The 25975-nt window shown below is 35.4% G+C and overlaps 1 protein-coding gene and 1 long non-coding RNA gene across 2 annotated transcripts; one reads left to right on the top strand and one right to left on the bottom strand.

Moving 5' to 3' along the window:
- Window positions 1–258: 258 nt before the first annotated feature.
- On the bottom strand, window positions 259–10660 carry LOC114521099 (erlin-1-like). Its single transcript, XM_028541516.1, has 12 exons — window positions 10643–10660; window positions 10104–10287; window positions 9435–9457; window positions 8898–9087; window positions 8381–8460; window positions 7991–8036; window positions 6257–6330; window positions 5883–5941; window positions 5146–5237; window positions 4421–4510; window positions 3833–3912; window positions 259–2116 (listed from the first exon to the last, which is right to left on the bottom strand). The coding sequence occupies exons 2-12, from the start codon at window positions 10186–10188 to the stop codon at window positions 1925–1927; spliced, it is 1011 nt and encodes a 336-aa protein (XP_028397317.1). The 5' UTR covers window positions 10189–10287; window positions 10643–10660; the 3' UTR covers window positions 259–1924.
- A 1403-nt stretch (window positions 10661–12063) lies between these two features.
- Window positions 12064–25687, top strand: LOC114521101. The gene is made up of 3 exons (XR_003686755.1): window positions 12064–12233; window positions 21830–22095; window positions 25525–25687. It is a non-coding gene; the product is annotated as an uncharacterized LOC114521101 (long non-coding RNA).
- Window positions 25688–25975: the final 288 nt, after the last annotated feature.

The raw sequence follows: 25975 nt of genomic DNA, 5'->3' as shown, positions 1-25975 counted from the left end.
CCGTTCAAGGATTAATTATATATATTGTTATTGATAGCCGAAAGGTCCCTTATTCCGCACCTCAAACCAAGCTGTAATGTTGCATATTTACAACGAGAAATGCTATATACGCGATTGATACGACTGCCATGCCTTCCATTTTATTCTCACGCTGACTAACGAGAAACCCTAAATGAGGAACTAAGCACCCTTACATACCAGCATTCTTCTCTTTCACTAATTCTAATGCACTTAAGGGCTTTATGAAGCTTAACCAACTAGAATAAAAACGTCTTTATTCATTGTTCTTATAAAGGTTATACAGAAAAAAATGTCGTTATATCGTCCACATGCATCGTTTACAAAGCAATGTCACAAAATTGGCTGACAGTGACACAGAGTGCGCATCCATTAGAAAGAATAGCTAATTGGGGTACAAGTTAATATTCATATATTTTCCTAAATAAGTGTATACATGATCATATTTAGTCCAGGTTAAACGAAGTGTGAAATGACTTGGTATTGAAATGAGTAAATGATCCTGGTAGTGATGTTATTTTTCATGGAACTTGTTTTGTGAGATGTAGATTTGTGGACTTCGAAATTTTTGTATTTATATGCACTGCATGGACGTTTCTTATGCACTAGCTTACATTTTGAAGACTTCGCAAGTTGCAGGGGAAAAAATGCACCTTGTAACAGAGCCTTGTTCGACGTGACTTTGGTGATGGAGGTAAGGTTAAAATGTTCATGAAATATAGAACTGTCAGCTAGCATCTTGATGTTTTTGAGAGAACAAAATGAGGTGAAAGATTCTAAAAACTCATTTCAACTATTTGCTGTTTTCTGCGGTAACGCGAGCGAGTCTCAGAATTGAAACCCTCATGGCATATTGCATAGTCATTGACTTGGAGCAGTTATCAACGCAATTTGCAGTTCAATCTCGGAAGTATAGCTGCGAACGAAAAAAGCATCCATCGTGACACGTGTTTCACTTAAGTGACCCTTAATACTATCATTCTTACGACTTGTTGCCTTCAGGCCATGTTTAGCATCAGAAACCAATATTCTTGCATACATCGTTATTTCTCTGTCTATAAGTTTGCGTTGCAATTTCCAGAAAAGTTGCTGCGTGCATGATATATTGATTCAACTGCGAAATTAGTGTATTTGTTGTGTGTGTAGACGTAAATGCGACAAAATTTGCAAATAGCTACAAACAAACCGAGACACACGTGGACGGGGTGCAAAACCATGGATAATAATACTTTGGATAGGGGACTAGCTGTTTTGATCATGACCACCACATAACATACAGCACATACAGGAAGTCGTCTCAAGTGTAGTTTGCGTAAGCGCCACATGATTCGTCACTCAGCAAGTACCGTGAACAAAATTCATCGCCCCCCCTGGTAAACCTAATAATAAGGCTTTTGGGGAGGGGGGTTGTCACTGCTTCTGTTCACTGTTTTTGCTGAGTAACGCGTTACCTCATGCCAAATCTCTTGCCAAAAAATTAAATATAAAAAACGAATTTGCCATAGTTCTGAAATTGCAGAATTCAAAGCATTTTAACTAAATTTTGGGCACAATTTTTTGTGCCTTTCTTTGATTCGGATTACTAGAGATTTCATCATATAGAACGGCAAAAAATTGTTTTTTGATTACATTATTTTATATTTTCTGCTGCATTATTGCCAAACGTGCAGCTTTTCAGGATTTGGTGATGTCAAGATTTGCAGCCAAACTCGTTCCCAGGGCAGGCTGAGCGAACACCACGGGTACGAGGTCGATTTGCGACTAGGTTTCAGCCAACCGCGCGCTCAAAACGTCACTGCGCAACCACAAGTTCCCTATCCATTTATCTTTATTATCCATGATTAAACTATGAGAAATTGGTGAGCAAACTATACTAACTTTAACAAATTTCCAAAGATAAGCCTGTTCATTTCGAGGGCGTTTCTTCAGAATTCTTCTCCGTAACTTTAGTCTTCACTGCTTGGGATCGTTTTTGTAATTCTTCAGCAAAATTCGACGAATAGAATATGCTCGGAATGTTAGGTCCAAAATAGATCTTTAAATTGTTCGTCAATGATCTGTATCGTTCTAGCTCTAGGAATTCTTTAGACAGTTTAAGCTAAAAAAAAGGAAAAATGAAATGTTTAATTTAAGAAGTTGTTCTGGTTTTTTTTGTCTTCGCAGTCCTGAATTTCCAAACTTCGACAAAACATGTTGAGACTTTGTCGATTAATCACTAAGGTATATCACTGAGGTATCACTGAGGTAATCACTGAGGTATACCTTAAGAATTACTGTCTTTATTCCTATAAACGTCCCCTCCCCCAGGAACAATGTTTGCAACCAATAGACTTTTTCGGCAATTACGTTACAACATTTTAACATCACAACGTTTTAAATTTAGAACCACCTTAAATGAAACTGAATTCAAGTTTTCTTTCACGAGCCATTTTCAAAGATGCAAAACATCCTTCTTCAACCCATGCACAAAAAATATTCTTGGTTTTGGCTGAGGGGCCAAGACCGAGAGCCTCGTTTCTTGTTATGGCTTATTTCCATACTTATTAGTTAAAACGAAAAAATATTTTCATGCATGGGTTATATACATAGCTTGGGAGAGTAAACTTGAACTCCATCTCATTTAAGGTGGTTCTAAATTTAAAACGATTATGTTGTGACGTAATTGCAGAAAAAGTCTATTGAATATCATGAATTTAAATAGAAACAACATTTATTTCAGGGAAAGAAAAGAACATAAAATTCAAGTCCATTTTTGCAGTAGTTTCAAGGGTTGTAGTCCCAAGATTTATAAATCTCACAAGATTTACAAATGTCACAAGATTTGGTGCTTAATGTACCAATTTGAATCTCCCACAAAGCAAAATCTTAAGCCACGATAATCGCATTTCATAAATCACTAGCAGTCGACTTATAACAGTTATTCCGCGGGTACGATTTCCATCTTGTCAGGCACTTTTTAGCTTGCCCGGTAGCTTGGTAACTCAGAGTACCACCACCATCACAATACTAATATATGTAGCTACAAGTGTACTTATATGTTAATGGGGAGAAACAATTGTATCTGGATAACAAACAATAATGCATTGCCTATACAGGGGTACAAAAAATCTCCGCAAACTCGGAATTTCCTGGGAATTAAGTCCAAAGAATTTAGACCTTAATCATGGGAAGTTAAAGCAGCTTGTTATAGCTATCGTATATTCATCAGAATTCACGAGTGTGTAATAATTCAACTCGTTACAAGCCGTGTTTTCAACTTTCAAGTGTCTGCATTCTTTTGGGAATTAGGCTTACGTAAGAACTAAGACTCTAAGTGGATTTCTTGGGAAATTCCAAACTGTTCCACATGCAACGTAATGATTTAAGGCCTAATTATATTTATCGCGCATGCAATAATCCCAGGTCGCTCCATCAATCTGACCAGAATTTTTAATAATCCCCTTTGTGATTATACCAAATATATATTCACTTATTTGCATCCAACATCATTTGCCCTAGATCGAATGATCCCGCAATAAAGACAACGGAACAACAGAAATATAAACAATAAAAACTCCCCGAACTTGCTTATATAAAATGCACAAAGAAGTATTCTGAAAACTAGGCGAGAAATGTAATCTGGTTAATCATTTCCCGTAAATGACATATATATATGGGCATACATCATATAGAACCCTCAGGCCCTCAGGTCGAAACGTCGAGAAGTGTTTTGTCTATTTTAGGCAGTTGTTATACCACAGTTGATGCTAATTATATAGAACCATTACAATTGAGATGAATAACTCATTTATTCATTTCAATGATTACAACTAACCTTATTCGCCTCAGATGCCTTCACAGCGGAGTAATAATCTGCGTCAGCGTTTCCCTTTGCTCTGGCCAGATTGGTGGCATCTGCAAAAAATAAAGCAGTGTACTGTATTGCAGTTCTCAGCCATTATTGCAATCAAAGTGCAACCATAAAAATTAAAAATTAGAAATTAAAATATTACTGTTTGTATGCACTGCAATATTCTTTTCAGTGCAAACGATGACAGTGGAAGGTGGAAGAAGTATTCATGAGTCTTGCGAAAATAATTAAAACTGAACTGGCTAGTAATGCTTTGTATTAAATTTAGGTCATTGAAAACTTATCTTAGTGCATGGGATAAAGAAGGATATACCCGACACTATCCCCCTATTCCCCGTTTTTCGGCCAATGGTAGTTGCATGTACGTTGCTCAATTTTTTTCAAAATCTTCCTTTTTGCTTAAAATCTCCACACTGATTCACAGTTTTGGATGTTTACAGATTGATAATAGTTGATATACAGCCCAATGATTAGACTCAAGAGCTCAAATATGAGAAAAACTGTATTTTAGCTTGAGTTATCGCTCCATTGTTTTCGGTAGAAAAACCATACCTTCAATTTCAGACATTGTCTTCAAACTTTCTTTTTCCATAATCTTTTGTTGAAACTGAATTTTGGACACGGAAGCCACCTTTTCTGCCTCTAAATTTTTTTTGAAAATCAGATTAGTATGGTAAATGGCTTGGCGTAAATAGATTCTGTGAGCCCGTGACGTTATAATGTTAACATTTTTCAGGTCAATGATCGTTAACCGAAATCAACACATTCCGAACGCACATCACTAACCTGTGGTTACTGCTAGTTATAATTTATTATGTTAGTCATACTAACTCTCCTGACGAAGGCCCTCAGGTCGAAACGTCGAGAAGTGTTTTTGTCTGTTTTAGGCAGTTGTTATAGCCTACTTCATTTGATGCTATTTATAAAGTCCGCCGCACACGTGAACTATATTAGCTGAGCCAAAGACCACGCGTGGCTGTTAGCTCAGCAAGTGACTCTCGTGTGCGGATAGTTTTTCGTGAGGAATTCGCCTCGAGAAGCAAGTTTCTTAAGTGTTCGGATTGTTTTCGGGTTGAGCTATAAAGTGCCTCGCGAGGTCGTTAGCTTAGCTAACAGCTCTCGTGTGCAGCAGGCTTAAGTTATTCGAAGGCGCTGCCACGCTGCTCCTTGGATTTATTATGTTGTGTTAATTTTTCTTAATTTGCCTCGAAATACAATAGTACTATACTTACAAATACAAGTAAGAGATTACTATAAATATAACAGCACTAACTTACCAATTACAGCTCGTTTTCGGTCAGTCTCTGCCTCTTTCTCCACGACTCTTTGCTTTTGTTGAGCAATCAACAACTTCGTCTTCTCTGCTTCCCTTTGTTACAAAACACAAGAATTAACGCTTGTTGAAATTAAGGAACAACATTAAGTATGTTTCTTTGTTGTTTTTGTTGTCGTTATGTCAAAAAACATTAAAAATATTCAGCGTATACGGTATAGTTATATTAACACCATGAGTTAAGGTCAGAATAAATTGTTGTGAAGACACACGTTTTCGAGTTCCCGAATTCTCAAAACTCTTAATATATGACTGTATCATTTTCAGCAGACCATGTCATGGCATAATTCTCGCCCTCAAAATAACCCCGTTATCGCTACGTGAAAAAAAACTTTTTTTCGTTACGGAAAACACATGAGCCCGGTTACCGAGAATTTGAGATATTTAAAAGTCTTTTTGAAACAGAACAATCACATGCTATTGTTAGGATGATAACACGACTACCAGAATCGTGCTATTTACTCATTTCAATACTTCAACGTCCATTTTACGCTTCTTTAAATCTCGGTAACCTGGCTCATGTAAACAGCCCTTAGGCTTAGGAGGAAAGTTGTACGCAAATATTCTGTCAAACGTATTGATAGCTACCGTAGTGAGTGACATTAACATGCACGGATTCCATGCATAGCCGAGCAGCACAACCAGAATTTACAAATTCTATATTATAAATATCATACTTACATCAATTCATAATTTTTACGAATGGTTTCAGGAATTTTTGGTTTTGTTACCCGAACAGCCTGAAAAAATACATGTCATCTTATATATAGTTGTCCCAATCATATGCCCATGCATGTAATGCATGTGCATAAAAATATTGTCCTATTGCCTAAGGAAAAACAAGAAATACGGCGACTTTTTGAAATTAAATTTTCAATATGAAACGGTTATGTTTCATCTTTTACAACGTGCATGTAAAAAACTCATAGTTAGATACTTCAAACCCTTAATAGACACTACAATCCTATAGTCATTTTATTTTATGGGGGAAAAGCAAATTATGCATATCCAGATCAATATTTATTATTTACAATACATTAATGAGGTTTTCACACCTGAACAGATAATCCTGGAGCCATAACATTCAAATCTTTCTGTATTGCTGTTCGTAAATTCTCATCAATTTGATCTAAAAAAGAAAAGTTGTACTTTGTATACCAAATTTGACTGTAAGCACCTATTCGGAGATCTGTCTCGATCGAACAGCGATTTGCAAACAAAATGAGGCATTTCCTTTACATTTAACATGAAGATAAATTGTTGAATGAATCTAAGGGGTTGATGGAGACTTTCTAGTCGGGTTGATCTGGCCGAAGGTATTTTATATTTACATGGGAAATCTTACAGCCCGGGAAAAGTTTATAGGTCAGAATTTTGTAAATATATAGAGTTTTTTTTTACTCTTCAGACACTTTAAAATTGCCGAATATGCGATTACCTTATTGACCTTTATAAGAAAATGATGGCACATAAACGAAGGGAAACGAAGTGGAAAAGCTGTTTTAAAAAAAATATTTTTTTTTTCCGGCTCGGATTAAAATGTTTATCATACAAGACGAGTTTCAACGCTGGCTAGAATTAATGTGTAATCATGCAACTGGTCTGAAAGTCTTTTTTCAGCCCCTAATAAAAATAGCCTCCCCAAAAGGTTTTGTATTGCCTGACTGAAATGCTGAATACGACACAACGTTATATATGTAAAAAACCCGTTATATTAAGGTGGTCGACCACAAAAAATCATGATTTATTCTGTTTTAAAAATTTCAAGGGATGAAAACTTAAATGTATTACTAAGCATCCTGAATTTTTTCCGAAGAATATACAAAGAACGCGAGAATTAAAGAAAAAGTTTTATTAATTAGTATTTTACCCCGAGCAAACAAAAGAGGTTACAACCAGCTATTTCAGTTTCATTGTTCTATTATACTGTTCTCTATAATTTATGAACATATGCAAAACTATTTTCGTCGCTTTTCTTAGCAAACAAAAAATTGTCATTCCCCTTACTTTCGTGCACGATAACTCAAAAAGTAATAAAGCTAACTTCATGAAATTTTCATGGTTGACTCTAAACACAATTGGCTCGGAGGTGAACTAAAAGTTTTGTATTCCGTTCAGTCTAAGTAAAATAGCGACTGTTTATAGATCGTAGATCGTAGAAGTTTTGATAGATCGTAGAAGTTTTATATCTATAGCCTGTAAACGTTTAATACTGGACAAGTTTTATTTACCCTAGTTCAGCTTAGAACTAAATAAAACCAATTCCGTCGTTCTAGAGTTAAAACCTAGTTAGTTATTGTGTTTACAAACTTCGTCTATTTTCCACCATTGGGTGTGTCTGGTCTGGGTAACTATAGCGATTGAAGATTTCCACAAGTCTTTTTTCCATTGGCTTGCAATATGAACAGACTTTTATATTTTTCAAAATTAAGTAAAAAAATCTGTAGTGGACCACATTAAGTGGATACTCCAAAAAATGTGGCTCTAATGACTCTATAATCAGCAATCTTTTCGGCGCTACCTGTGTTTTTATGCTTATGAAAAAATAAAATTGAATAGCAACAAAGAGCCGTATTCAATAGAATAGTTTAACCATGTGCCGAAACTTAAATAAATGAAAAAAATGAACAAAGACTTTAGCTCATTAACATTGTGTTGGACATATGGAAAGTTCGACGTCTGAAACGCGCATTCTTTGGGCGGGTGATTTTTTTTTTGGACACGCTGTATTTAAACACGCTAAAGAAATACAATTCATAACAAGTGCCATAAACATCAGCTGTTCTTACCAAATAGATCAATGTAAACCTCCTGCAAAGTATGAGCACTGCAAAACTAGAAAAACAATAAAGTTGTATAAGCAATAGCTGCATGACGTTAGCTACATCCATCGGGTTAATCCAGTGTAGACGCCCTACAGCCAAGCTCTACCACTAAATTGAAAACAAACACTGGTCAAATAAATTTCTATTGTTTTTTAAACAAATATTTATTAAAAAAATTGACTATCTTTAAAATGTTGGACAAAGAGTCTCTGTATATATGTTTCTGGCTGGAAGGTTACATACTGTGCAAAATTATCATCAGAATGGTTTGTAAACTAAGCTAAGGTTTGCAAATATAAAATTGAAATTGAAATATAAAATTCAATTTCTATTTATGAAGTATTTAAAATATACCTGATTAAGCTCATGATGAATTTTATTAAATATCAACGTCTTGTCATAGTCAGCAGTGAAATTCCTGACAATATTATGAACTGGAAATTGAAGAAAAAACCAACTTCATGTGTATGGGGTTGGGATGATATGGAACTCTCAGTTGAATAAGAGAGAAAAGGACAAATAATTGTTATAACTTATCCATAAGCATTTATCTTTTTTAAACAAAAATTAAGGAGGTTCAGTAGTTGAATAGGTTCTGCCTTCCTTCTTTCAAAATGCTGTCAATATTTATCAATTTCTCAACAGCTGTCGCATTTTTGGGGGATTTGCAAAGAGAAATTGTCATTTAGATAGAGACATTGCGATGAACCTGGGAAATATCAATGGTATATATTTTGCCTATTAATTCATCAAAATGCCAAGGGCTGATTTCTATAATGTGAATATAGTGTAAACTTGTGCACACATGGTGTAACAACAAAACAATTGGTAGTGTTTAAGGTTTTAGGAATGCTATATGATGGTACTGTACCTTCAGAGGCACTTAGAATGTTAACAACTTCAATGCGATCAAAATGAATAAGAACACCACCACTTGTTCCACACGGTACATTTTTTACTTCATCTGTCTGCATGGTGACTTGCACACTGCGGAATGATGTCACAAATGGTATCATGATATGAAAACCAGGTCCACTGGTTGAAGAAAGCAAAGCGCCGCCCTGAGAAAAAGCAGATTCTGAAAATCATTATTTAATCCAGGAATGGGGAATTGTGATATACAGTTTGCAAAAGTCTAGGCATTAAAACTATACTTGCACCAAATTGAATTAATACTTTAAATATAACTCAATACCAATTCATTTTACTTCTTAAATTAAAGTTTTCATGAACATTAAGAAATCATGCATTTGCCTTATTAATCTTTGAAACCATCTATACAAAATTGTGGATTTTAAAAATTTCAATTCTAAAAATATCAGATCTCTTAGTACACCTATATAATAACTTGGGATTCAAAGTGGACATCAACTTTAAAATTTGTAATTGATTAAAAATTAACACTTACCCTATAATAGACTCCTATATGGCCTATAACGAAAAAAAGTAAATAAACCACAGAACAGTAGAGCTATTAAATACTATATACATACAGAAACCAATTGGATTAGTTGTGGAATTATAAATGTACTATAGCTCACAAGTTTAAAGACCTGAATGAGAATGGTGATATGAGCTGGAACTTTCAAAGCTCTGACTTTATTTAATGACTTTAGTCATCTGATCAATCTAACCCTTCAGTTCTGCATGGTCAAACTTTTTTGTGGCATTTCACATGTTTCTTTTTTCATTTATTGCTGGTCAACAATTTTTGATAAAATATTGAACACCATCTACTGTATAAAAAATCTTTTAACATCTTCATATAAATCTTGATAACTTGATTATCAGTTTCAGTTATGACAAACGAGTGAATTTGCTGAATTTTACCCAAAGAATATGCATATGCATAGTTCAAACCAATGGAATATGTTTAATTACACAGATGCATTTGGTTTTGGACATTTTTGTGGATCAGAATGCGAAAATACAATCATTCTACAACTGTTCAATTAAACAGTAAGCACGTCACGTGTCTATACATTAGAACCATGTACATTTTATTAATAGTGTGGCAAAGACCATACACAAAATCATTAGTTTTCTCAACCACACATTCATAAATTAGCAATCCTACCTTCTTCGATCTTATGCAAAGAAAAATTAAAGCCAATCGCAGCAATAACAGCAATAAAGCCCAAGAATGCTCCACCGTTCGCCATATTGAAACTATGAAATGTTGAGAATCAGTGCTTCCATAGTAAACATGGAGCTTCCGAGTTCCAAGTGGAGCTGCAGAACTTGCAGAAACTTGCAGAAACCTGGCAGAAACGTGGCAGAAACGTCGATATATGAAGTGATCATATCGGCTTTCTAAAGGGTGTTTTCCACTTCCGCGTTTTTCATACGCACGTACACGCACGTAAAAGTCTAAATCCTTTACACGTTACCTTTGAAAAAAACTAAGTGAATAAATCGACCGAAAAAACTTAGTTTTCTGAATATCTTAGTACTCATTAGTTGACCTAGATGTTAAATAATAAAAATTTAAAAGCATTTAAAATTTTCCGTAAATGCACGTGCGTATAAAAAACGTTTAAGTGGAAAGCAGTCCTTATTTGGGTTTTCCTTCATCCCCCTCCCCCAGTAGGCCTGTTTCTACTTATGAATTTGTACTTTTTAGGTTATGCAAATCTGACGAGAATTCTCAACGAATTCCCTTTCCTTCCAGACCTCCCCATGATAACCGACGGAGTGAGTTATAGAAGATCCTTTATCCTTTAGATTTAACTTAGTGCAACAGTCTTCCCCCATAGAAATACTGATGTTTCTTCCTTTTGTAGTGGATAACCCCAAAAAAAGGAACTTGAGCTCAGCCGCTAGGAAGAGAATTAAGAATTAGTTTCCTTACAAATTGCTCCGCGAAGGATATACGAAAATTCCCTACAAAAAGTAACGCAATTCTTGTGCCAAAATTAAATATAATAGCTCTTGTCCCAAGGCCACCCGCGATGCAACATGAAAATGAAAATATGCCTACGTGCAACTATTCATCATACGTTGAATTCAAGAAATCTTTTTTCCTTTCGATCCTGGAATTTAAGCCGGTTTTCCACTAGGCGAAATTCTTTAAACGAACGAAATTTTTCGTCTGATATTCTTTTCAATTGCGAGAATTCGACCGTAGCGGATTCCCTTCAACGGTCACAATTGAAAAGAAAATCAAAGCAAAAAATTTCGTTCAATCGAAAAATTCTGCCTAGTGGAATGTTGATTCTAGCCCTTACGTCGAAACGTCGTGAGGCATTTTTTTCCATTTTAGGCATTGTATATTATACCACATACGATCATTACGATGCAAAGTTGATTCACTAATCATTGCCAGTTTACACCACAGTACCATGCATATTTTGCACGATATAGTGTTTATAAGGTAATATATATTGATGTTACTTAATTTAGTTATGGAGCGAATATTTTCATCATTGTCTGTTTTCCTACATATTTGGCTTCGATAGAAGCTAATCCTGTCTGCAGGTAATATACTGAGACAAAAATCTCCAAATTTGGCGGCTACTAATCATACTGAATAATTGAGCCTGAAAAATTGTCTAGCATTCCTTTCAACATAATTATTACCTTCACTTAGTCGAAATTTTTCCAAGGTCATCTAAATATATCCACAGGTTATGACAAAACCTAGGCTTGCATGGCATTGTGGACTGTGACAGACCACGCCCTAACAACACGATATACAAAATTTACAAAGTACGAGTGTAAATCTAATGATTTCTACCACACAAGTTCTACCACAATTTTGTTTCTACCTTTCATATGTGGGAAAAAATCACCTATATCATATGAATAAAAATATGCCCTGTCTCTCATTTTTCTGACCTGTAAATTATCCAAAAGAGAACCACTGTAATTTATAACATCTTCCATTAGGATATTAAACAAGTTCAGCGGTGGGCCTTGCGATTACGAAAGTTTGTCAATATTCCCTTGAAAATAAAGGTAAATACATCTTCAATCTGTACAGGGCAAAACATATATACACCTGAAGTTTTAACAGTGGACATGCAGTCGTTACTTTAGCTTTTCGAAACAGAGGACGCATTATCTTTGATGACAAAATTCTGTGCATTCCTTTGGTTTTGTTGGTGATGATCCAAGAAGAATTGTATTTCATGAAACGAAAAAGCATAAGTGTTTACGAACACATAGAAGAATTACTTCGGATTCGCTGAAGGAGGGGGCGATAACGGTTAGTGATCGTAAATCTCAGCTACCTGTTATTCATGTTTTAAATGTATATATTCTGATAGAATATTTTGAAGCTAGAGCCCTACATGTATAGAGTTCAAATGATAGTTAACTCTCTAACAAGGATCTTCAAAAAGATATAGTTTCGTCGGTAAATATAATAATTGAAGTATATATTGCGAACATATTTAATAAATCATCATGCATCGAGAATGAGAGATAGAAAGACATTTTTTATCCACTCGCTCCGCAAAGAAAAAAACTTTTACGGTTCTGTAAACATTAAAAAATCATTCGACGTTGCATGGTAAGGCCTTACTAACATAACCTGCTGTATATCTCTTTACAAAATCACAGCCAAAGCCCAAAGGCGTGCATTTTATGAGAATAGTTTTCGCTTAATATTTTCGATTAAACTTAACCACGACTGTCGGACTAAAATACTTGCACGGACGGCTACCTTGACTTGTATTTCTGCAAATATATAACAGTTGAGTCAACAATACATGCGCCCAGTTCCACAGTTTTCGGCCATAATGGAAACATTGTTGTGCTTTGATATTTTATGTTATAAATGGCGATGGGATGAACGAACGTGATTTGTCAGAAGAATTATAAACCAGCGCTTCGCTGTGTTCAACTCTCTCTCTTTGTACTGACTTATGCATGCTTCAGTCATCTGAAGAACACAATTTATATGATCATATACATGAAAAATGAATGTAGAGACCATAGTTGTATAACTTCAAAACCAAACCACTATGAAAAGGAACAATTGAGGGTTAAGTTAAAGATGCTAAAGGCAGAAATATACTGACAATTGCCTATAGTTTTTCATAGTTTACAGGCGATTGGTAACTATAGTTTTAAGCAGAAACCTTCAGTGGAAATAAATTGGAATATTGGGGTATATCTGAATGTAATATAAATCTGGTATTTATGTATTAAGTCAACGTTCTTATATTGTTAACCTGAAATTTAGTCCATGAGGGATATTTTGTAATTTACATTTCTATTTTTAAAATTAGCTATCCTTCGTAAAGCTTTTATATAACCTAGAATGCCTTATTCCTATAATAAAAAAATGCCTAAATTCAATTTCAAATGTATACGAATGTTATGGTCAATTGTACTGCCCAAAACATGCATGCATCATGTATGTTACCTAGCTAGGAATTGTTAAATCACATTGGTAAACCTGAACGCATAATGATTGCAATTTTACTATGGCTTTAGTTAGTGCCATAAACATGCATGATTCGATCGATGAATAATAAACGACCCAAACATCCATTTTTTCTGGATATGAATTATATACAAACAACAAGTGGGGTAGCCAGCATCGATAATTGGGGGCCCATATTCATACATTCATGTTAACAGACTGTAAAGACAATTGATTTGAAAATAAACTTATCATACATGAATATGCCTCGCCCCCCAAAACCATGCCCAAACGCACCTCATCGAAATCAGCCTTTTGCTGAAATTCAAATGCGTGACAAAGGTCCTGCATGATCGTTTCTCAATTTTATGCACCCGTGCCGGGCCGTGGGCTTATAGCTAGTGTTGATTTTGACTGCATGTCAGAATTTGAAATTAATGCTGTAAAGACTGTTGCTGGTAAACCTATACTTTTGGTTTGCCTTCATTTTTCCCTCTCTTGGACTGATGATGCATCAGGAAGAATAGAGATCTTGTTCTTATGGACACTAATTTCATTCCAAAATGTTGCCTTTTTTGGACACGCAATTTGCATACAGCTGGGTGTCTTGGCCAAAGAGGGCCGGACTATACCTTTCGATCACTTATATCATCACAAGCATTCAAGTCATCACATGCAATCGGGAGATTTTGAAAGATCCGTTTTGGAGACACTCTGTATAGCTATCCATTATCAGTCTACAGGGTGTGCCACGAAAATTTGAAAACTGACAGCTCTATTCATTGAGGATTATTTGTGTCGCAATAGTAATTTACTACAATAGGTTATGACAGATTCCAATATGAAAAGTCTACTTTTTGTAACATTTTGCAATTTGCATAGCAGTCATCCCATGATCCTATTTATAGATGGGCCCACCGTTGGAAAATTAGTTTGCTTTGTGCTAAGGCATTCAAATTTGCAACATCCCCAGTGGTCTTGAGGTCTCCTTTTGAATTTAGTGAAAATTAAATGATTTCAGTGTCCTTATTATGAGAATATGGCCGGTTCTGCAATATATCTGCTAATGCATGGAACAATCAGCTCTTTCCCGGCAGTTGATTTCAAACCCATTTCATAGTGAAAATAAGAAACAATCACAAGCAATTTCTACAGCCAAAGCCTGGCTCATGCCTATAATTTTTATACTCTTTTGAACTGAGTAATGTTTGCATGATCAGGTTTATATCCCGGATTCAGAAATGTAACATGAAGATAACCATTTTAGGTTTGATATAACAATAGAGTTTATGTTCTTTGGCATAAATGTGTTTTTTGTGTAAAAATTATGCAATGGGCAAACACTTCAGTCATTCTTCTGATTGGCTTAGATCACCGGGCTGATTTATCATTTTAGCCCGCAAAATACATCACAAAGTTAAGATAATACAAATTTTACTCGAGAATAGGACTTGATCTGTTGATCAAACACTATAGTAAGTTTGGTAAAAACACTTTTGGTGTTTCCATTCGATTTGGTCAGAAATACTGTGGGAGGAGTTTATTAAAGGTAGTTGTATAAGAACTTTATAAAAACTCTTAGTATATTGGAATTTTTAAAAAAGGTCATGCAATTCATGTCTGACTCAGTCTTGACTTTTTGCTGCATGCATATATATAGTATAATGAAATCGTCACTATATAGTCAATGATTTGATATCTTATCCATATATTATATTGGCTACCATTATATTATCTTATTCAGTCAGTAAACAAGGTAGTTAACGCTGAACCCATGCAAGCTTTTTGTCCTCTAATCCGAAGTTTTAACATCAGAGTGAATTAAGTTATAGTTCACATGCTGGGTATAGTTCTTTTCGGCAATTTAATTACTATTCAATTTCTGGCATACGCTAAAAGCTAGAAGCCTGAAATATTCAGTAAAGGTTAGTCATCCTTCTCTTATAAGGTTTTTGCCAAGTCAGTGTCACGTCTTTTCAGTGAAGCAAGTCCGAAAAATGTTGAGGCGAATCTGTGCAAAGTTTCTATAGCACTTTACTAAGCAAGAACTATAGTCTATATCTTTATCAAGTCTTTTTGCTGCCAAACGTAAACCCCACTTTTGATTAAGGTATACAACATACATACATGTATACTAAAGGACTAGATAATCTCTGAAGCTCTGCATGCCGGCTCATAAAAGTCTTAGATAAAGTATTGCCGGATAAAGTTTTGAAATTTATGTAGAAATAAATTTACCACAGATTTAACCTTCATTTCCATTATGTCCCTAAACGTTCTTTAGTATAATATATATTTAGTATAATATATATAACTGTTGTTTAATACATGTTAACTGGTATTGATATAAAGACTGATTAATTAATCAATTACCTTGCATAATATGGCATCATTACTGCGGCTACCAATTGCAACCAACATTTTAGGCAAAACCCTGCGTGATACAGACGTAGCTATAGAGCGTTTGATACTGAGCAACTACGACCATCACCTATAGGTATAAATTCAGTGTTTTTCCTGGCCAGACAAGGACCTTTAAATATAGTTGCATCACGCATGCATGGAAATGTTTTCGTCAACACACACACCCACCCAGCTCAATTTTATATCACTCTTCAAGGTGCCATGCATGAGAAGGATCAATTGCCCACAAACAGAAAGGATAGTCAGCTAAAATTACAGTTAATTCCATACAAATTTGCAAAACCACATCATTTTCCTGAAGGGAGAGGATAAACAGGGCAAAGACATCGATTCGATTAGTCTGTCCGATGAATATTTTCACATTATCTGATTTATACCAGTTTTTCGGGCTTGCCTATAAATATCAGGCTATACTTTATAAAAGGAAGGATTACAGAGGGTGAAATACAAGGAAGGATTTCAGAGGGTGAAACTCTTGTAGAACCCTTTCTTTTACTTTGAAGAATTAAAAATATGCTTAGTTAATGTAGAGGACTGGAATTAAAGATAGTTGCCCTAGCTCTCACATTTGAGAAAACATCTTTAATGCATGTTGATTCCTCAATGTATCAAAATATAGTGTACTATTTTAACATGAAAATATTCTCATAAATTCTCTGGGTTAATATAGCTTTAGTTTTAGAGTTTAGGCCTAACATGTAAAGCTCCAAAGTCAAAAGTGACAGTCATATGAAATAGTCGTGCGCGAATGCAAATCACCTGGCAAGAACTACCGCTGCGGTTTGGATATCGGCTGCGCATGAAAATAGCTTTAACCGTCGAAAACAACAAAACTGAATATACAGTTACCAAACCACGCTTCCGACCGCGAAAACCAAACATTCGTACACGAATTAGCTGATGCTAGAAAATGTATCAAATGTATCTTCAACTGCTATATACAATATCCGTTCTATGGTTATCCCACTTCCGCCGCAGCAAACACTAAAGTTGTTTTCGCTGTGCTATTATTGTTTCCGTTTAGAGTTATGTAATGAAACCCAGTCACTTTTTTAGAAATAGACCACAGCAATTTGAAAAACCGCAGCACTGAATATCCCCGCATACACCGAATTTCATTGACACCTCAACAACAAAGAAGGGATGGGTACTTTATAAATTACTTTATTTCTAACATGTCGTAAGCCGGGCATCAAAACTAAAGGGAGTACCTTTCAGAAAGGCTTAAATAATCCATCACGGGAGAAGGGCACTGACCCGGTATGGCTTAATATATTACGAAGTACAATTGATTTCTCTCTTTTTACTAAATTAGCCACTACTCGAATATATAGTCAGTGGTGCATTGACGAATTTGACGTTGGGATAATAATGACACAATTATAATATATATTGTGAGATCAGATTGGGACATTATATATCTGTTGTGGCCGCAAGGAAATTTTTTGACTCAAAACGCTCTCAAATAGCCGACAAGCTTTTACCCGACATTGACCTATTCAGTTACATAGTTTTTTTGGACAATTCTAAATTAAACATTGTCAATATATAAGACTTAGCAAATTTTGCGCCTTTATTATTAACTTGGCTCGATAGACACGAGGTTATATTAAATTGCGGCTTAGTTGGTCACCAGTGTCGAGTTTTTTGCAATGGACATCCGTTTACGTCATTGGCGCATCTTCATGTTGATCTTCAAGACGGTAACGTCGCATCCTCAATACCGTTCAGATCGGAACTGCCGCGCGCGTATAAAGAAGTATCTGCCGAAATCTTATAAATAATATAAAAATATTTTGTTAATTGGTGAAGCGCATGGATATTGAATTGCTCTTTTGCCACTTGCCGACTAAAAGCCGTTTTGCTTATTCTACAAACCTCAAAATCTCAGTCATAAAATAGCTGTTAGCTACCGATTTGTGGTTTTTATTGGCCCTGTAGCGCCATGAGAATATAGCTTGTTGTAGTTGTTGATTTTAATACTTTGACGTATCTTTCTCTAATGAAGAGGTATTACGTGGTATATCTGGGTTAAATCTTTTTCAAATCAATCATCGTGCGTTCCCCTGCAAAACAATTTAGTTGGCTGATAATATCTGTGCCTGTGGTTACTGAAACCTCGCAATATTTTCCGGTTCCCGATTGTTAAACGAATATCGCGTACGTCCGTTCAATTAGCGTGTCACTGAGCAATACCGGGCAATGATTTTTTTGCCGGTAAGCACCTGAGTACAACGGAAGGCTTCCAAATTGCTTGCGTAAATGTTCAAGTAAGATGAAATAGTTTTGGTTTCTGGTGTTTAATAACAAGCCAGAATGCCATATGATATACGATGATCCCGTTGGAAAGATTGATTTAGCCTAACAAATAAATTTAAATACCTGGATTATACACCCCGTTTATTTATAATTATACCTCCTCGGCTCCCCCTGTCCTTAAGTCGCATTAACTAAAAGCTATATAGGTCTCTTGTATAAGCAATTAAGCCTCTCACTTGGGTAAGCTTGCATGCATGGAGTTTTTTTAGTTCATATAACTGACTTGAATGAACTGTAAGTCTGAGGTAGAACGAGAGTTGTTTGATGTCATGAAGTTTTATAATTTTCCACGTAAAACCTATAATTTTGGTCATGCATGTGATTTACTAAAATGTTAAAATCGAAATGAATCATATACAGAGGCGCATCTCAGATGATTTTATTTAGTAAATTACCACAGAATTAACCTATATGCATCAGTTGGTTTACCTGCATCATGCAGTATCAAGCTCTACGCCAGTCCTGCATTCTGAAAGTTCCCTTACATTCAAACTCATTGAGTGGGAGATCTCAACTTTCTCCTACAAGACTGCATGCATGTATTTCCACTAAGATAATTAAGCGGTTTTTAGTGTTTTACCACAAACTTAATTAAAAGAGGAATATGCCATGCAATAATCTCATTGATCAGTGACAAAAAAATTCGATTTATTCTATTTATCACTCAAAACTAATTTAGTGGGCGATCTTCTTAATAATCTTCTCATATAGCGTTTCCATAAATAATAAAAGCTTGATTATCATGCATGCACTGTTTTACTGTTGAATGTTTCCAATGATTAAGAACTGAAAAACTTTCTCATTGATCAGTAATAATATAATTTGAATATGCCATATACTTAGAATACTTATATAATTTGAATATACCAATGAGTGTGAGTGTGAGTATAGTTGAATATTATTATTCGCGAAGAAAACGGCTAGATAGCTATACTGCTTAAATTATACTTTTCCGATTGCTTTACCCTGCATGTGTTTGTGAAGGAGTGGTAAAGTATGTATAGCTACCTACTTGTTTTTTATACCTATAGACAGGGTTTTTAATATCCTCTTAGCGGTCTCATGCAATGCCATGGGGATTTTTGGATAAAATCAAAGACCAGATACCACGCAAATAGGAATTGACGAGAGAGCTTTTTAGAACGGTACGCACAAATTTCGCACGCATCTTTATTCTACAACCCTCTCCCAATGAGGACCATGTTAAAAGTTATATAGGAGTTTTGGGCCCATCCATCGGCCCAAAAAACCACTAAAGAGCGTAACGAGCTACTTTACAAAAACAAGTAGTTTACGTAAGCTCTACCAACTTTTTTCCAGCGTTTTTTTTTGTGTTGACTGTTGATGTGCAGAGGTGTGCTAGTTCACGACACCCCTCTCCTCGCTTAGATTTTCGATCGAACAAAATTTTTCGCTTAATTTTCTTTTCAATTGTGACAACTAGGTTGAGAAAACCTGCTATAAGCGAATTAGGAGAAAATTTTACCTTCGATCGAAAAATTCTGCTTTGTAGAAAACTGCCTTAAAACTATAACCGCGAGTATATACATATGTCAGTGCGGGGAATAAAACTTTCAGTCTAGGTGCTATTTTTATTAAACCTGATATTTAAAATAAATTGAAAATCAAACATGTACACAAACATGTACATCCGTGTTTTTCCATTCCGTTCGTTATATATGATATAGTATAAATACAATTTAATGGAGATACCAAAGGTATGATTAATTTTTGAAATTCCTTTGCCCTTGACGAATTAGATACGGCGTGCATGCAATCATGCATGACAGGGTCAAGTGAGATAAAAACGACATGAGGCTGTAAATGGTCGAAGTCTTGTGCAAAAAGGTTAATACCTATTGTAAAAACTGAAGATTGATAAGTTTGGATAAGGACCCAATTCAATCGACCTATCCGTGCGATATATATTCAGTTCCGCAAAATATAGGAGATTGCAAAAGAAAGTTCAGTTGTATATGTTCCATGCAATTTTATCAATCAAATTTATCAGACAGCAAGTATTTTAAAATTCCGAGAATATGAGATTATACTCAGTGAAATTCACCGAAAATTTACCTTCAGGCAGAATTCAAGTGCTGCCAAATTACGAAGCCAAGAACATATATGGCACACCATTCGCCTAGAACACCATAATAAGAGATAAGTCTTCAACACACTAGTAGCCCTAGCACCAAAACGTATCTCTCGGATGATAACTCCCATATAGGAACTCGAATCCAACTAAAATTATTGCAACTCGAATCCAACTAAAATTATTGTAAAACAATGGTACACTAGTGAGGTCTTAGCGGTGCTCACAACGAACTGTTTTAGACTGAGAGACTGAAAACAGGGGTGGTGCACCATGGTGCATGCACGACTGCACGAAAGGCTATTGACTAGAACAGAATTTAAGATATGTCCTTCCGATGGAACTATAAGTCTCGTTAATATATTAATTCTGTATTTGTGGTTGTTTCAACAGACCATGCACGACGTTATATAATCCTCGTCCTATTCAATGCTAATCTTATAAGTTTTTTTTGTTCAGGATGCATAACTAAGAATGATGACAAACTGACTCAATATCCAACACAATATTGGTTTGCCATAGGGTTCTAAATGCATGAATATATGGATATATGGACTAGAATTTGTGTAGTTCATTAATTCACTGGAATAAATTAAAATTGAAACAAACAGTTAATTATAATGTGTCATGCAATTAGCCTGACTGTGTTTCTCTTCCATACTCTCATCCAAAATGTTCCTTGAAAAATTCTATATGATTCCGGCCAAAAGATCAAAGCCTATCTGAGCTTCGCATCACTGATACAGATATGCATGGCTATAGTTGACAAACACTGGTCATTTCAACAGACTGATTGGTTGCCCAGGCTGTGGTGCACCACTTGAGATCATGTTTTTTACCAACCCTTCACTTTGCCAACTTGGTCACTTGGTTCTCATCCCGACAACGCAGCCAATAGACACTTTAACAAATTGAAAATTTAAGATATATTTATTTACAATTTACATTTAATCTTATGGCAAAGCCAATGATGGTTCGTTTTGTATGGTATATACTTTGTTGGTGTATGAGAGAGAATAAGCTTTATAAATAAAAAATATATAATCGTCCGAAGACAGACTATAGCCCCGTTTATACTATACACTCGATTTAATGCCACGGCACGGCTAAAATGGGTGCCCGTGCCCGTTTTATCTGCGCTCGGCTTTTGTTTTGGTAGGCTGAACACCAATACGATTGTGTATACTGGTACCAATTTTAGCCGTATACTGTGCCAATAAATCGAGTGTAGTGTAAACAGGGCTTGTATTATCTATTAAGACTATTTTTAAAAACACATGTATTTCCGTTTTTTTGCGGTTTTTATTGTAATTGGTGTATGCTCGTTAATTTTAGAATAATTTATAACTGAAATCACAAACCAATAGGAAATATTATGCTCCTGCACGTTGCCAAATTGGTATACAAGACTATTAATTAGCATTGAATTTCCGGAGTTATTTAAAACGATTTAATAGTAAAACCTAACCTAATAGTATAACTGGCATGGTGACTAAGGGGGGCAACGGGGCCAATGCGTGGGTATGGCGACGTCACTTGCACGCGAAATGACCAAGATCCCGATATATAAGAGGCTCTCTCGTTAAAACGTTTGTAGAGCATTTCAGTGGAAGAGTGGAAGACATTCTAATAACTCATTATCGACAAAATCACGCAATGAAAACGATTCTGAAGTTCTTCTTGCTTGCTTTTCTACTCTTGGTCAGTGGTTTTGAAGGCGGGGACGGTTTCAAACGGATTTTACGAAGAAGAAAAATACGCCGTCCGAAGCCAGCGCCATTAATGGAACGCAAATTGGGTTTTCGTTTCACACAACGATAAGATACTACCAGGCACGGCTTTAAAACGAGGACAGACACGAAGGTAAGATTCAAATTGTTCCTTTTTGTTTTTATGATAGTGTTTCTTAGCTACATGCAGTTTTTTTTTGCGGAAAATGGTGACATGCACGCGAATGATCGACACGTATATATACAGTTTTAATTCACAAAATTGTTTCTTGGGAGTTTCTTCCCACGAAAATAATATTTCACATCAGTCATCATGCTTATAACCTGATATAATGGTATAAATAAAACGGAATTCATGCAGTTAATCATCGAAAAAACTTTGTATCGATATTCTTCCATGCTATTAAAGTACATGTTAGTCGTCGGGACAAAATTTAACAATTCATTTTATTATTGCATGGTCTTGTCAAGAAAAATAATGCCAGTTTGAAGTATCAAATTCATGGAGCACACCGATAAGTTTAGAATTGCGGCTATATCGTCCTGCCGGTCAGGCAGTAAAACTAGAGCAATTAAGTAATGATATAGTTTCGTTTTGAAATATAGCTACATGGAATATATGCTTATTTTTGCCGCCGCAAAGCATTGAAAACCGAACATTATATACGGTCCACTGGTTTTCCTTCTGCTTTCTTTCCATTTTCCTTTGCAGGAGTAGCCCTTGGTCTCGCATATTTTCATTTAATTGAATACGAACCTGATTCACAAAACGTTTCCAACTTTTCGTTCGACACATACAATCTCATCTCAATTTCTCGCAATTTTTCGAGACGTCCCATCATTGTTGGCCCTCTCTGCCATCTTTGGTCCACAAAACGAATTATATCTAATATTAAACTTAAATACCATGAGAATTCTATGGGAGGCATTACTATCATGCATGAAATACGCAAGTTCAGATCAATATATCCAATCTCCAACTCACAAGATATGTATATATATAAATGACAAAAGTTTGGGTTGGGTGTGAATTTGGTTGGTAAATAATTTAATACCGACTCTTATTCAAGTTTATCAAATCGTTGGATAGGGAACCTATAAACGCCTTTAAAAAGTGATGGATCTCGCTATAAGTCACGCTGCATGGTATCCGCCTACGCGTATAACTAGTACTATAGTTATCCGAGGCCCGTGGTGAGCATAAAGTAAAACGTATCAAGCGTATATTTTCAGCAAAGCTATCCACGCCCACTGCATATACATTAAAAATGCCTACTCATCAAACTCCAGAAAGACATGCAGAAACTGCGTAACCTGCGGTTTATAAAGAAATCCATGCATTAGATTTTATTACGAATTCTCAGGAATAAATACAAATCTCTGCTAAACACGTGCACAATAAAGCAAAATTGACTTTTATCACAAATGAGATATTCAAGGGTGCATGGTGGCTTTCTTATACACGCTGTACACCACGAATATATAGCAACCTAACTCTAGGCCCACATTATTATATTTCAATCTTATTCACACTCATAATGTTATCCCAGCATTATTGATCATGAACCTAAAGGTAAACAAATCTACTGGTTTTGATAAAAACCCGTCCAATATTTCATACAATCTGCGGAATTTATTGCTCCGTCATTAACTTATGAGAGGCATGCAATGATTAAGTCTATTATTCTTATCTAAGGGCCCTTTCCTTTATACGGTAAAAACGGCCAGACTGCGTTATTTTTGGTATTTTGGAGGGTTTTAAAAAATTTGCATTCAGATTTAACGTTATTTACATCTGATTAGCTGGGAAAATGCAGTTTCACCGCTAAATTTTAAATTTTAACGAAATACTCATTTCAATTCAAAATACGACCGGTCTGACCATTTTGGCCGCTTAATGAAAAGCGCTCTATAAAAGTCTGAAGATAGACAGAAATTGTGAAAATTATATACCAATTTCTATACTCCGCATTGTTAGTAAAGTTTTGAAAGCTTTATATGGTTATATCTTTCCAAATACATGCAAATGTGTGCATGTGATACTTTTTTAAAAGCCCAGACTGGGAAACTAAATTGGAGCTCGATCCACAGGGGTTTGCCCTTGCTCTTTTACTATTAAGTCACTCTTCTCCAACATTCTATGCATGCTGATCATGGATACGGATTTTCACGCATATTTTAATGAGTACTTGTCAACAAGGTGAGTGTTGATCTTGAAAATAAAATGGTTATTACGAAATAAACCCCAAATCCACTCCAGTCCCTAGTAAATCGAAATATATGTTCATTGCACTTCACACAACCTTAAAAGAAGAATGTGAATGATCCTACATACATAGGACTAAAAAATCATTTCAATTAAAGTGGTTCCCTGCAATTTTAAGAACATTGAAAACTCTTGATTTAAATCTAAAATTTTGGTAGGAGTTTTCTTGCTAAAGGAACCAGATATATTAACCAAAATTTTAACAATTTCCATAAATATGAAGTTGTTATGGGAATAATGGCGACGCAGTTTGGCCGACACTTTACCTATTCATGTATTTTACTCGAAAACTAAGTTCAGTTACCGCCATTTTATATTTAATTGAGCAAGTTTAAAAAAAATTCTGTCGAGCCAAAAAATATTTATCCCGAAAAATCACGTTATCTAATTTTTAATCACTTTGTCTTAATTAATGGGTCTATGGCGTGAGCTAGATTGAAGGCCCGTTGATGAAAGACGAATAAATTATTAATGAAACACACTCTCAGGGAGTATTTTCATAATTCATTTATATAATAATGGCAGAAACAATGCGTATAATCATAAAGATATTGATTTAACGCCAGCTATATCGAAAAAATGTTCACAACATAGTGTTTTAATTGTACTGATGGTGCCTTGCATTAGGATAACCCTCCTCAACTCAAGAGGCATGAATAAGCTCTTTTGAAACACTAATTAAGGCAAGGAATGAGTTGAAGGGTGCTCGTACCTGATTAAAAATGATGGTATATTAGCGATTCATAGTATTAGCTATTTTTGCAGGCATTTTTACGAGCGACGCAAAGTGCCAGACTTATGATATAACATTCATACTAGTCACGAGACATTCTACTCAGCCACATTGCTTTCCGCGAACGTTCGTACATATGGAGCGAGAAGGGTTCCCCAGGCTGGAATGGCTGCGGGTAATTTGTCATTTAAATGCAACGCATTTCCCTTTCCCATCAAATGACGTAAGTTTTATCAGAAAGAAAGTTCGAAACAGCTTCTTGCCGAAAATTGCGTGACAGGTGGTTAAAGTTTTACACACGGCAATTGCACCCAATCAGGTGGAGACCAATTTTAATTTAAAAAAAATTTAAACTTTGGACCACCTTGAATGCAACGGTCTTCTAGGTCTTTCCATGGAAGTATGGGAAGATAAAAAGAACAACGTCCCGCTCTCTTAGCTTATCTCTATTAGGCAAGTGTATGCAATTAATAAGTGGCTGCTGTTTTTCTCCTCCCTTGGGAAGTGAAAAAAGTAAAACTTTGGCCAGACATACTAAATCGAATCTCTTCTTTTTTTGGTAGAAAGAACCAATGGAATCTTGAAGAAATAAGAATGATCTCCTAAACATGAACACCTATAGTTATATATTTAACTAATTAACATAAATTTTAAGACGTATACCGTAGAAATTAGTATAGAGTATTGTGGCTGTCATGACGAAAAGTGACGCAATAATGTTACTTGAAAGGGAATTTTTAATAATTTTCAAAATATAGGAGATTTGAAAAAAATTTTTTGTATTTTCTTTTCTATTTTTTATCTGCATCACAACTATTATATCATCCTCATAACATTACTCTAACTACACGTGACAACCCACACTAACCACATTACCACGATAATGTTAAACATTGCATCCGCGTGTGCGAGAATGGTTTGAAAAAAGCAATAAATTGCACATGGCCTTTATATTCATAATTCATATCTGCATTTTACAATGCAGTGAAGCGCGCATTATTGACCCTTCAGCTA

The sequence above is a fragment of the Dendronephthya gigantea genome, unplaced genomic scaffold (genome assembly GCF_004324835.1).
Source record: "Dendronephthya gigantea isolate DGI-Jeju-01 unplaced genomic scaffold, DenGig_1.0 000019F, whole genome shotgun sequence".
NCBI classification, from domain to species: Eukaryota; Metazoa; Cnidaria; class Anthozoa; order Malacalcyonacea; family Nephtheidae; genus Dendronephthya; species Dendronephthya gigantea.
The sequence above is the reverse complement of the archived record's forward strand: the minus strand, read 5'-3'. Positions and strand labels throughout refer to the sequence as shown.

Excerpts from the sequence above, each read along its gene's own strand:
- LOC114521099 (XM_028541516.1), bottom strand. The coding sequence starts at position 10,188 with ATGGCGAACGGTGGAGCATTCTTGGGCTTTATTGCTGTTATTGCTGCG. Across the intron at positions 9,458-10,103 it reads TTTGCATAAGATCGAAGAAG|GCCATATAGGAGTCTATTAT; the intron begins GTAGGATTGCTA and ends TTTTCGTTATAG. Across the intron at positions 3,913-4,420 it reads GACAATGTCTGAAATTGAAG|ATGCCACCAATCTGGCCAGA; the intron begins GTATGGTTTTTC and ends TATTTTTTGCAG.